The 14,408-nt window shown below is 34.4% G+C and overlaps 1 protein-coding gene across 1 annotated transcript in view; it reads left to right on the top strand.

Annotated features, from left to right (window-relative positions):
- The window catches only part of LOC150101468 (DNA mismatch repair protein Mlh3-like), a 181,074-nt gene extending 175,604 nt beyond the window's left edge, over positions 1–5,470 (top strand). Inside the window, exon 12 of the mRNA XM_090400326.1 lies at positions 5,157–5,470. Within this exon, the coding sequence (XP_090256452.1) occupies positions 5,157–5,225 (69 nt within the window). The 3' untranslated portion in view covers positions 5,226–5,470. The remainder of the gene's footprint in view (positions 1–5,156) is intronic.
- The last annotated feature ends 8,938 nt before the right edge of the window (positions 5,471–14,408 follow it).

Genomic DNA, 14,408 nt, shown 5'->3' with positions numbered 1-14,408 from the left:
TCAACAGTTTCTCAAGTGTACTTGCATATATCTTGCCAGGAACACTCAGTAGAGAAATACCTCTGTAATTCTCACATTCAGTTTTATTTCCCTTTTTATATATGAGTACCATGAGAGCTCTACTCCAATCATCTGGAATTCTTCCCTCTGTCCAGGCCCTGTGAACTATGCAGTGCAGCCACTGCAAGACTTTTATACCCCCATACTTGAGCATTTCTGGTCGAATATCATCTACTCCTGCTGCCTTTCCACATTTCAGGCTTTTGATGGCTTTTTCTACTTCAAGTATGGATATGTATTCCTGACTGCATGCCTGGTCAGTATTATTTACCACTGTGCTGATTTTTTTTTTCCTTAAAATTTGCTCCCTTATAAAATAAGCAAACAAAGAACATTATTTGATTTCCTAAATATAAATACAGTAAAGTTTTTACAGTAATATTTAAGTAAAGTTGATTTCTGCTTTTTTGGTAATCATTATAATCAGTAAGTAAAACCACTATTTTTTAAAAAAAGTTTAATTATTATTATGTTACTACAAACTAGGGGGGCTGCAAAAATAGTTTAGGATACTTAGGGGGGCCATGACTACTAAAAGGTTAAGAGCCACTTGATTACTGTATATTTAAACAGTTAAGGACCAAGAACAGAACTCTGCAGCATATCACTGGTTACCTTTCTTTTTTGCGACACTAATCCACCACACAACTTGCTGGTATTATTCAGAGGGTCAACCTCCACTCTTTCCACACAATCTATTATTCATCCTCTTCACCTTATATACCAACTTTAGTACAATAGTCCATGTATGGTCTAATCATGCTTTATACAATGGCACAGTCACCTCCTTATCTATACTTGTCAGTGTGGTCGTGTCCATATAATGTGGAACTTTATCAATTGCCATTGCAGATACCAAGAATCTTCTTTATTCGGTGCATTCATCACTTTATCATGAAATGCAAGTAAATAGTTAAAGCAAGAACCCTTCATAAATCAATGTTGATCATCATAGAGTACAAGATTTTGTTGGTAGATATAGGATTCTAGGCAATTCTCTGTCCATTCCAGTCCTATATTCTATTCCAGACCAACCTCTCCAATACCTTAATTACAACTGCAGATATGCAGACTAGTTTGTAACTAGAAACTCTGTCCTAGAACCATGCTTATGCACTGGCACTATTTACCCCTCTTTCCACTCCTTAGGAACCCTTTCCTCTAGATTTTCATTAAACAAACATGAAGCATATAGCTAGCACTCTTTAGTAAAAATAAATGGTGTTATGTCATCCATTCCCAGTCTTATTAATATCTAATCCAATCAGCACTTTATGCACCTTTCATTCTTTCACCTTGATCCTTCTATCATATGCCTGGCTTCTAGGTGTTGCACAGCATCATTTGCATCCATTGTAATTTGATAAATTGGATGTAATTTACATCCAAAATAATTCCATTATATTTTTTTTGGTCACCATACTACTATACCTACTCACCATTGTCACTCTTCCATAATTATTCTTCCTCTTGCTTGCCACATATCCTTCTCATCTGTGCTCCAATGTATTCACCACTCGATCCTACCTTTTTTTACCCTTGTATCTATTTCTCTTCCACCTATCCTTCTACAACTTGCTTCCCAATCTCTTTGATTTTTAGTCATCCTTGCACATTCATTTTATCTTGACTCTATGCATGCTCAGCAAACAGCAGTTGCTATATATATCCATTGCAGTCATCTACCTTAAATCATCTCAACTTCCCTTTATATTCACTCCATACATTCCCAAATTGCATGCTCTTTGCTATATCCACTCTCCTTCTCAGTTGACATATCATATATATAGACATACTAACTACTCTCCCCAACAATACTATTTTTCTTCATCTTCCACAACTTCCTTAAATCCTTTCTACATTTTTTTCCCAGCTTCCAAGTTGTTTGTATCCACAACTACCACTAACTCTGGTGTTCATTTTTCCCTTCCATTTAAGCTTTAGGTCTGTTTCACTGTGCACCTCTGTAAAACTTGTTTTATTTATTCTGTTATTTACCACACCTCTAATGATCAGATTTCCATACAATACCACACAGCCATTTCTTCATCTTACTGACTTCCTCTCTCCCTCATTCGCACCAGTCAATTGTTTCATCAACATTTTCATTATTATCACTTTCATCCATTTTTGGACACTTTTGGGCATGCTGTTATAATTTTTTAAATGCTCTAATTTATCTATCATTGCACATATCACACACCTGAGTACACTTATTATTTTCATTTCCTCACATCCCACAAGCATTTCACATTTTTTGACACATGCATAAAACAATTTGTGCAATGTATTCACTGTCTTACAGATGTCATTTTTGAAATTTCAACCACTAATGGTAGACCTGATAGTAATAGGGCTGGCTTGAGCATGGAGGACTATCAGGTACATGAGAACATCGAACTGTAGATCACATTCTTGAGGTTAATATCTATGACAGCCTGGATGCATCGTTTTAAGGCATTTCTTACAGAGAATAGGAAGGAATACATTGAGGGAGATAAAGATGGTAATCTGAGGGTACAGGAACTAGTGAATCCATTTTTGGAAGATGAGGTGTGAGATGCCTTGGCAAGATCATGTAATTGGAAGGCAGCTAGCCCAGGAGGAGTGCCCATGGAATTGTGGAAGTATAGAGGTGACTAGCTGCTAAGAATAACAACAAAGATGTTCAATCAAGTTCTAGGAGATGTAATTTCTGATGGGTAGTCTTATCATATATAACTCCCATCTTTGAAATGGGTAATAAGAATGATCCCTTAAATTACAGAGGTATTAGTGTGACGGTCTCCATGAATAGGTTGCTAAGTAAAATTATAACTGCAAGGTTAAATAGTTAAATAGAATTGCCTTTTGTGTGTCAGATGAAGAAGCTACCTTTACCGCTGGGAAATCTTGTATCGATAATATTTTCACCATAAGACAGATCATAGACAAAAAGAATTGCTAATGGTCAAGAAACACTTGATTTTTGTGGACCTTGCAAAGGCCTGTGATTCAGTTTCCATTAGCAGACTCTAGGGTTCAATGAGGAAGTTGAATGTGAGTATCATGAGCTTGATTAAAAGAATACATAGAAGGTGCAGAGCAGCTGTTAAGTGTGGAGGACTGAGTTTGTAATATCTGAAGGTCTGAGACAAGGATGTAGGATGTCACCAACCCTGTTTAAGATTTACCTTGATGCAGTGCTGGCATGTTGGAATGCTTCATGTAGAGCTATGAGAATTGAGATTGGAAACAGTGTCATTCATTCACTATTGTTTGCTGGTGATCAAGCAATAATTGTTGAAGATCAGGATGACTTTATAATGAGGAAACTGGTTGATGTTTATAGCATGGGAAGTCTAATAGTAAATTTTACCAAGACAAAATATATGGTGGCGATGGCTGAGATTTAGATCTAGTCAATAAAATCAAGGCAGTAAATCATTGCAGGTGCTTGACCTATTATTCATAAGTTGGGAATATGTGAGAAAGATATGGATGACCAACCAAGCCCATAATGCTATTAAGCAACTGAATGATGTGCCATAGAGTCGAAACATTCAGCAGGAAACCAACGCAGTTATGCTCCCAATTATAATAGCGTGTTCTGATGTATGGTAAAGAATGATATACATTGAATGCAAAGAAGTAGTCATATAAGAGCTGTAGAGATGAATGGCTTATAACAAAGTATGCATATATCTTGCCTTCAAGGAGTTCAGAATTAATTTGACCATCATGGAGAAATTGAATTTAAGAGAAAATGTGATAGGCCACCTGGAACATCGATGTTTATAGTGGTGTGGACATATTCAATTGATGCCACAGGAAAGATGGCCCAAGAGAGTGATGAATTGATCACCAACAGGAAGACAGAGGATGGCCTCGACTTACATGGAGAAGAGGAGAGGCAGTGCAAGCAAGCGGGTTGCAAGAAGGTTCCTGGAATGGCTCTTCACAATGGAGCAGGAGATTATGAGGCAACTGTTGAACAGTGAAAATGCCTTTAAGAGTAAGTAATGGTAAACCTTTTTTTTCCTCTTGCAAAATATACCTTAATTCTTTCCCTTACCTTTGATTTTAAAAATTCTCAGCTCAAAAGTCAAGACCAGATCTCACTTCTCAGACTAACACTTACCCCCTACCTTTTCCTGGTACAAGCATGTCACTTCTATAGCATTCTTGGTTTTCCAAAAATCTTGACATTTTTTTATGTTCAAGGTATTACTTTTCATCTGTCCAATTCCTGTGTACTAATCATAAATCTGCCCAATCTTGGACTATTGCTCTCATATTTTTGATGGTATACCCAAGACCTCTCTGAAAAGTTCGTGGTGTCCAGAAAAGGGCAGTTTGGCTAATTTGACCACTTTCTCCTAGATTCTTATCAGCCACTATCTCAGAGAGTCGGTTTCTACAGTCTGTTCTGCAGATATTTCCATGGGTTGTTCAGCAAAATTGCTTCTCATTTCTGTGAAAACTCCAGTAACTCAAGCAACAGCTATTTGGTGTCCATTTAAATTGAATTGCTGACTCACCAAACCTGCTAATCCCATTCATTCCCCGTATCTCAGTTCTGTGGAACAGCCTTTCCCAAAAGACTACAGCTTCTAGCTCTTCAAAAAGAATATCAACAGATTACATTTCTCTTGATCCATGCCTACACTTGGCCTTTCTTTGCCCTAGACATTAATACCTCTCATATGTGGGAGTAATATTAAAAAAAAAAAAACAATGCCTGTATCCATTATAAAAAAAATGAAACACTATTATAAAAAAAAAGTTACACAGTAAGGCAGTTACACTTCTCAGTATACTTCAAAAACACTGCAGTTCTCTTTTGCAATACTAGCAATGTATAGTGAATTTCCTTTATAATAGTATTGTGAATGTGGGTTTTTGTCAGGACTTTTTGGTCATTTTGTTATAACAGTGTTGCTGTAGTGAGAGTAAAATGAGTATTCTATTAAATTAATAAATCAGATTTTTATTTTTTATCAACTTCATTATGCATCTGTTCCAGTATCCTAATTACCATAATTGTTATTAATAGTTTTTGTAACATATTGGATGTATATTACAAATAGTTATATTTTATTTTTTTTTAAACATAGGCAATGCCAAAACCTAGACTATGGAAGATAAAGCAAGGCATTGAAGCTAGAAAATTGGATTTGCAATAACGAAACATAAAGCAAGTTAATGATCATAGAGGATCATTAACAATATGAATAGAGATATTAATGAAGTCATTTATTGTATATAAGAAGGTATCATGTGTAGCTCCACTAAAATCTCATGCATTTTACATAATGAAATTTTATATATATATATAAAAAGTCTCCATATACAAATATTTATGAAGTTTGAAGATTTTTGTGAAAATTGATGAATTTTATACACATTAAATTATTTCATAATAATGAAGTTGCTCACTGCCTAAACTAAACTAATGTTTTTCTTTCTTTTTTTTTTTTTTAATATCAAACACAATCTTTAGTAGGCATTTCTCTTCAACCAGGTATAAAATATTTTTATACCTATTTTATTTTTAAAATAAATACAGATTTTTGTTTCTTTATATCTTGATTTTGTTCATGTGTTCTCTTATCTATGAAACATTACTCCAAACAACAATGTCCCGGTTACATAGGCTAAGGAATATAGCAGCATTTTTTTTTTATTTATACTGATTGAAGATAGTAAAGTAATGTATAAGAAAACATATATATCCTTCATTCTCCAAATGTTACTCCAGGAAATAGAAATGTATTTTATCAGACTAATATATAGGTTCTCAGAGGTTTTTATAAACACTAAATAGTAGAATCATAAGTTTATCATTCATCATCAAATTCTTGCTGTTTATCCTCCAGGAGCATTCAGAATACTGATGGTGATAAATGAAAAGTTTACATTAACTTCCTATCAACAATTTCCCTCCAAATATTATTCTTTTAGGAATCCAATAATAATGTTAGAAGATAGATCTAACACGCACGCACACTCACTCTCTCTCTCTCTCTATATATATATATATACAGGGTGTTCGGGATAAATTTGACATATTTATAATTAATTATATTTTTCCGTAAGTTACATGTATTAACACACACTTCTCTTCATTTAAAAGTTTGGACCCTTCTTCATTCATATACAAGATGTCAGAAAGGATGGATAGCTGGAACCCACCTGAATCATGGAAGAGAATAACTTGTATCATGATGATTTGTGCCCGCCATCAAAATAAGGATATTACGACTGCTGCCCAATGCTCCCTGAATACAGTAAAAACAATCAGGCATGAACTAGAGACTTGCAATGGTGACTACGAGGATGTAGCAAGAAGAAAGATCCCTAGCAGACGATCTGATTGCGTTCGTACAGCAGAATTCCTCGCAAATCTGCAGGAACAGGTGTTGAAGAACCCTGGCATTGGAATTCGGGCTTTGTTCGTGGAGTTGCTAACTGTAGTCAAGCCCTGGATAACAAGGGTAGCCAATGGTAGGCCGTATGTATGGCAGCAGGATTCGGCCCCTTGCCACACCTCTGGGAAAAGTCAAAAATGGTTGTCTGAAAATTTCTACGACTTCACCAGTCCAAATGTTTGGCCTCCAAACTCCCCAGACCTTAACCCCATGGATTATTTTGTATGGGGCGCAGTTGAAAAAGACACCAATCGCACTTCCAGTAATACAAAAGCCCAGTTAATGGATAAAATTAAAACAGTTTTTGCGGCCCTTCCCAGGGAGACTGTAGCATCAGCTTGTTCGAGGTTCCGAAGCAGAATTGAAGCTGTGATCGATGCTAATGGTGGTTATTTTGAGTAAATCTTGTTGATAGTATTGTAATTAACTCTGCCTGTAATGTTTTTTTGTCAATTCATTAAATTTAATAGATACAAAGAAGATTTTCTTTTTCCTTACGAAACTGTCAAATTTATCCTGAACACCCTGTATATATATATCAATCAATCAATCGACCCAGACTGTGGTCTTCTGCTGGGTCTTTTTCTTGCCATCCTGGAATCAAGCACTTGTTTTGATTCCTGGGTGGCAGAATCAGACCTTCCTTCTACGTGATCATATTATTCTTGAATGTTAAGAATATAAAGTTTCTTCCTGTTATCTTCATTTTTAATACAATTCTGTCATTGATGCCATCTGTTCAACTTTCTTAATTTTTCTCAAACCTTCATATCTGCTGTTGTTTTGTATACAGCCGATGTAGTGTTTTGACTAATTTCTCTCTTATTCTATATAAATTTATTCAGGTGACCCCCCCCCATCGGGTCGGTCATGTTTAAACATTGCTAAAATTTACTAACCTTTTATAATAGAGTAATAACAGCTGAGTTGGATAAAGGAAATGGCTACACGATGATTTTGCAAAGGCATTTGATAGAATACCACATGGTATTCTAACTATGTTATGCAAATTAGAACAAATGGGGATGGGTATGACTGGTTAAGTGGATATGAGGGTAGCTTCTAGACAAGTATCAAAAAGTGGTATATGGAGGGGGAAAAAACAGGTGAATGTGCTTCAAGGTTCAGTTCTGGGACCATTGCTGTTTAATTTGTACATAAATAATATAGGAAGTAACCTGAAAGGAAATATTCAGTTGTTTGCTGATGATGCAAAATTAGGTAGAGTAATAATTAATCAAGGCAATGTGGAGAGCTTGCAGAATGATTTAAATAGGCTGTCAGTACAGGCAAAAGTTAATGGGTGTCAGTTTAATGTCATGAAATGCAAAGTTATGCATTTTGGGATAAATAGATTACAAGCCATGTATCACATTGATGGCACTATACTCTAGGAAATGGATGAATCTAGAGATTTAGGGGTGGTGGTAAACAGAGAGTTAAAGTTTAAAGGACATATTGCTAAGGTAGCCCATTAGATTACTTGGCTATTGAAGAACACATTAATAAGTAGAGATAAGGAATTGTCATTCCTCTTTATACGGCCTTGATATCCTACATCTGGATTATTGTGTTCAAGTCTGGTCCCCTCACCAAGATGGTGAGTGGCCTGTGGAATGTTCCCCTATGAGGACAGACTGAAGGTGTGTGGATTGCAGAAGTTAGCTGACAGGAGAAAAAAAAAAGAGAGGATATGATAGAGACATTTAAGTTGCTTAAAGGGTTTTATAGGATAGATGCAGAAGAAATGTTTCAGTACTTGGCTAGAGGGACGAGAACAAGGGGTCATCCCTGGAAGTTGAATAAAGGTGTGGTTAGTAGGAGTGTGAGGACTAGATTTTTTACTAGAAGAGTTGTGAATGAGTGGAATGGGTTGCCAGAGTCTATAATAAATTTAGTTTAATCCTCTATCCAAGTGTAAGCAAACAAAGTTGCCCAAAGTATCTTCAGGACTGAGGCAACTCGTGGTAAAGGTGGACCAAGTTCTCATCACTCCTTGTCTCAGTATCTCACATAATGCAAAGCACATCTCCTTGTGGACATGTATAATGCTATGCATTAAGGGAAGGGCTACTACCTAGATCGGTTTCGATCTTTATTGAGGTCTGTCTGCTAATGGATTCAAGAAGTATGATAGATTGTGTGGATAGATTGGGTTTCCCGTGATGAGTCTTCGGACTCCATGGAGGTGCCCGTATAATAATAATACGTGAATTAATATTAATAAGGCATTTGAGAATTCCAAATATAGGAGAGAGAGAATAAACAGGTGTGAATATGTTTTCATTACTGGCAAATGAATTATTAATAATTTATATTTGTCCTATAACTTTTCTTGCACATAGTGAATAAAACGTGATCATATTAAACCCTAGACATGAAATGTTTGCATTTATAATGGGTGGAGGAGAGAGAGAGAGAGAAAGATATTTATTTGTGAAATATAAACATTACTAACCAATAGTAAATATGGAACTTTACTATTGATAATTGATAGCTAAGTTGGCAGAGTGGGGAGCTGTAGAAGTTTGAAATCAGTAAGCCATAGGATGCTGGTTTGATTCTAGCTCAATGGATTTTTTTTACAGCAACGGCATTAGGACTACATTTATTTCTTGGATGGTGGTGAATGAGTTGCCAAAGGTGGGTGCTTCATTAGTGAATGAGTTTAAGGAGAGGTATGATGTGAATGATGGCTAGTGAATAATGATTCTCCCAATAATGAGTCTTTTGACTTCAAGGAGATACCTGTATATGATAATAATAGTAATAAGCAGTGGCTGTATATGTTCGTAACTTAGTAAATAACTACAGGGAGGGGCTGAACCAATGAATTAATAATGTTCATTAGGTGATTTTGTCTAGGCATGGCAGGAATACATGTGTTGATGGAGCAGCAAATCAACTTGTACAATTTGTTGTGAATGTTATGTGTATTTATTGCTATGCTTTATTTATTTATATTTTACTTTGTTTCATAAGAATTTTTATTTACTGATGATCTGCACATATATTTTTTACATATTAATATATGCAAAAATAATTTCTGATCATCATCAGAATTATTCACCCTTTTGCAAATCCTAAATTTTTTTTTTTTTTGTCAGCAGCTCTTCTGTCTTATCAATAAGCGATATCTTGCATATGATAGCCTTTTGTTGATGATCAACAATGCAGTCTACTTCTTATAATATGTAGAAGGATTCATTATTTTTCAGGAATAGATTAATTTTTTTACTTGTTACATCTGTTTTTTCTGAAGAATAGAATGAAAATCTTTCTATTGTGTGTGTATGGGGAGGGGAAGAAATCTCAACAGCCACTATATCGCTAAATACATTACAGACATTTACAGTTTATGTGCTATATATACACTGCCTGGAAAGAAGTCAACGGACATCCCCATGGGCAAGGTGCATCATGCAACGTAATGAGACACATGTTTGTAGCTGATATAAATTGGAAGATATTATGCTCCCAAGTCGGTGCAACTGTGTCCACGTGAAATGGTGAGAAGGAAACTGAAGTTTGAAAGAGGCATTGTGATAGGATGCCATGATGCAGGCCTATCATTTGGCAAATTGGGCCATTCCAGGTCAACAGTCAGTGATACCATACTGAGATGGAAGCGCAGGAAGTTAACTGCAAGTGCTACTCACAGTTGGATGACCCATCACACTCACCAAACATGACTGTATGGTACTATGAAGGATAATATATAAAAACCCATTTGTCGCTTGACACGTTGAATCCGGGCATCACTGAATCACAAATCTGCACAAAAATATTCAGAACCTAGGCTCACAACATGGGTTTCCATAGTAGGATTGCAATATGCAAGCCTCACATTATCCAAACCAAAATGCAGTATTGTCTTCAGTGGTGCAAAGAGTGTGTACAGTGGGACATGGAAGCTTGGAAAGCTGTGTTATGGAGCAACAAATCATGCTACACCCTCTACTGAGCAGATGGATGGCTGTTAGGAAAGTTTTACTGTAGAAAATCAATATTTAAAGAAAGAAAATCACAGAGATTAAAATTGTGGCATTAGGAGACGCACAACATAAAGTGAGGTAACAATAAGATTTTTTGGCCCAAAGATGAAAGAGAGAGATGATTATAGATTATGCTCTTTATATGATACACCAGAGCAAACGCTACTTTTAATACAAAAATAATAAGTGTGTAATTAGTGAAAGTGAGACATTTAGAGGTCCTGGAATCTGTTACAGAAATTAAGTATGGGTTTTTTAAAACTTGAAAATAGGCATAATGTGAGAACTGAAATCTGGAATATTTATGAACAAGGTTTAGGGAATTTCTTATATAATTGATTATTTTGCCTTTTTGTATTGTTTACAGAAGTTGAAAGGAGATATTTAGTGATGAATTTTTTTTTCTAAGTTTGCAAACATGAAAAAAATTCATCTACTACTTTATCAAACTGGGAATCTTGAGTGGTCTATCCTACTGAAAGTCACAGGAACTCATGCAGATATAAATAAAAACATCTTTTTTAATAGATTAAAACCAGCAAATAAGCATCTTGTTTAATTTTAATAACTGATTTGGAATGTTATGGAAGACTTTCTACAGATTTCTGATAGAAAGTTATAGTATTGTGTTCCACTTTTTCTTTAAGGTATTAGTCCACTAATCAGGACATGGACAAAATATGTGGATTTTTTTTTCCAGATTCCTAAATTCTGTGCACTGATTCTGCATTCCACTCCATCCGATACATGTGCCTCATCCACAGGATGTTAGTTAATTCTTTACTCTAATTCTGAATTACAGTTCATCCAGTCTATTTCAGGTTAGGGATCTGTGCTGGCCACTGAAATGTTCGACTTGTGACTTGGAGTGTTATTGCATTGAAATAACACTCCAAATCAAATTGGAATTTCAATTCCAATTGAGATTGAAAGGTGTAAGGGCTAGTACCATAAAACTGCTGCAGCATAGGACCTAACAGTCACGATTCCATGTATTACAGCCAGTGGGCTCTATCAGTACCATAAGAAGCAATCTTTTATACACAAACATGTTCACCAGACTAAAACGTAAGGTGTGACTTATCACGCTTATGAGACACTTATGTAATTGCTTGTGCCTTCCTTGCATCTCCATACACATTCCCTATAGTCTGGCAGCAAGATGAGGTAACCAGACTTCTTAAGGAGTATATCAGCTCCTTTGTGATATTTTATGCCTACATGATTGCATCTGTATCTTAACTAAGGTTAGATATACTCTAGAAACCAAAGAGTTTGTTTACGAACCACAGAAAATGAGCACATCGTATTAAGTTATCAAAGTAACTTACTGTTTTTCTTTCCAAGTTGGTTTTTTTTTTTTCTTGGAAAATGAAGCAGTAAGTTACTTTGATAACTTAATACGATAATAAGGAATGACTTTATGCATCACTGAAGTATTATATGCTTCTATCAAAAGTTGCAGGGTATTCCAATTCAATTATATTCTTGTTTAATCCTTTACCCAAATGTAAAGTTTTATTCACTATCAATACATTGATAGTGAAGACACTATCAATGTATTGCATTGATAGTGTCTTCATGACTACACTACTTGTATTAGAGGCTGTTAACTTCACATCAATTGCCTCGATATCCTATAATGCAAAGCGCACTTTCCTTGTAGACATGTATACTGTTATGCATCATGGGAAGGACCATTACCCAGACCAGTTTCATCGGTGAGAGCCAGACCCAGAAAAGACCATGGTTGAAATAATGCAGAAGTCATATAATTTGCATATACATCATTGTCAGAAAAATTGATGCAACTATACAGCATGCCAGCCTGGATGGCCGAGTAGATAATGCTGGTATTCTTGAATCCTATTATGCCATGGATGTTTGTACCAAATAACTTATTAGGTGCAAAGTAAAGGGCTTCACTTGCTGTGTATTTTTGTTTCAAGATACAATTACATAGCAGTGTAGTATTACGTGTCATATGTCTAAAAGCTGATGCATACTGTTTCTTTTGTAGAGTAATGACTACTTTTTTTACAAAGAAAATTCACAGTTTAATAAAAACACATAATAAATTTAATTATACATTTGTTAGATATTACAGAATGTATATACAGATGAGTTGCATTTGTTTCTATAAATAAGAACTGTGTGGAAAATGCATCAGTTGATAACAAGAAAGTTGCAAGGCTTTTTTGACTTTTATCAGTGATGTATCTGGTATGTTCTATGAGACACCTAGGACTCATCTTAACTGAAGTATATAAATATACAAAGTATGTAGCAGTTGAAAACAGACTATTTACAAAGAAATACATGAGCATTACGGTGACAAAATTTGTCATATGATTTTTCAGTCTCATTTATCAAAGTAATCACTGAAGTCTCAAAGAAATGTAACACATTTACAAACATACAAAATTGGTCTTTTAAAAATGATAACTGGCACTAAAACTGAGATCATTTATGTGAAAACAATTACAACTAAAATTATTTCTTTTTTATTGATAGAAACAACAATAGGTACTTGTCCATACTGAAGAAATAAACAAACAGTTCTGTGGAGCCTGGTCATTTTATAGTTAAAATACTTACCTGTAAAATGCCTTATATACTGATTTTTATGCACATAATAAGCTTTCTATCAAATGATATCTCATAGTCTTATACAAAATATCAGTAGCAAAGAATTTATACAGTTATATGTTGTGGATCAAATTTCAATTAATGTAAGCTAATGATCAATCCCCTTTGAAAATATGGTAATGGTACAAACTGAAAACTATGTAATCTACCAGAATGTATATCCACATTGTAGTGGACTACAGTTTTCAAACTTCCTGCAACATTAATAATTTAATATTTAAACTAAATTTAAAAGATTATACAAATACATATGTAAGTTGTCATCAAACCGTTGACTTGATAAGCATAAAACAATGCCATGAATGTTGTTTGCTTCAGAAATGCTATAAAATGCATTTATTTTTGCATATATATATAAAATTCATTAGTAGATTAAAAACTACTGATGAACTTAATAGATTAAGTAATAGGAAATGAAGGAAAGTCAATACGTGTAAAAAAAAATGTATTTTCATTTATAGCAAAAAAATAAAATAAATAAAACAAGATAAAGAGCAATTATCCTCATATCTAGTCAAGAAGGTATAAAAAATTTTGGTTCTAGTTATTAAGAGCAGCGCCAGATGCTCACATTCAATTACACTCTTTACGCACAGACCTAATTCTCCATGTTTAATAGCAAACTCAGTGGTATTAGATTAACAATTATTCTGTAAATTCTTCTCTATTAAAATTAGTGATGTAACCACAACACAAATATGGCATGGACTTTGGAAAACAAATTTCCACTTTTTGCAAATATTTCATGAATAGGATTTTGCTGTATGCTAACAAATAAGTTTAGCTCTGTTTAAATAAGAGACAAAAAAAACTCAGAAACATTAGAGACAAGGGTTAGTAAAATAAATTTTATCAATAAAAATATAATATTGTACTGATCTAGCTAATTACTGTTACATGATAAATTTTATAGAGCTTGCAATAACTAAATATATATGGATAACATGATTAAGTATGACATACATTGGCATGCATATATAATTGGTAGCAAATATATTCCATTTTTTTTTTTTTTTTTGCCTCTATAATTGATATATAGTTCACTAAACTTTAGCTTTTTGATTTTAAAGAATTGTGCAATTTTGAACTTGAATGTGTTAGTAAATATAATGTAATGCATACATTATATTTTTCCATTTCAAATGAAGGATAGTTCCCAGAAAAATTTACATTGTTTTGGAAGATGACTTCAACTCTCTAAAACAGGTCTCAGAAAAATGTTGATGAATAGAAATAACTTGCTTATAATTCATAAAAGTTCACTCCCAGTTCTGATAATGGAATATAGACAGAA

The sequence above is a fragment of the Typopeltis vanoorti genome, chromosome 11 (genome assembly GCF_054136105.1).
Source record: "Typopeltis vanoorti isolate ZY-2024b chromosome 11, IOZ_Tvanoo_1.0, whole genome shotgun sequence".
Lineage (NCBI taxonomy): Eukaryota > Metazoa > Arthropoda > Arachnida > Uropygi > Thelyphonidae > Typopeltis > Typopeltis vanoorti.
Note: the sequence above shows the minus strand (reverse complement) of the source record. Positions and strands in the feature narration are given on the sequence as shown.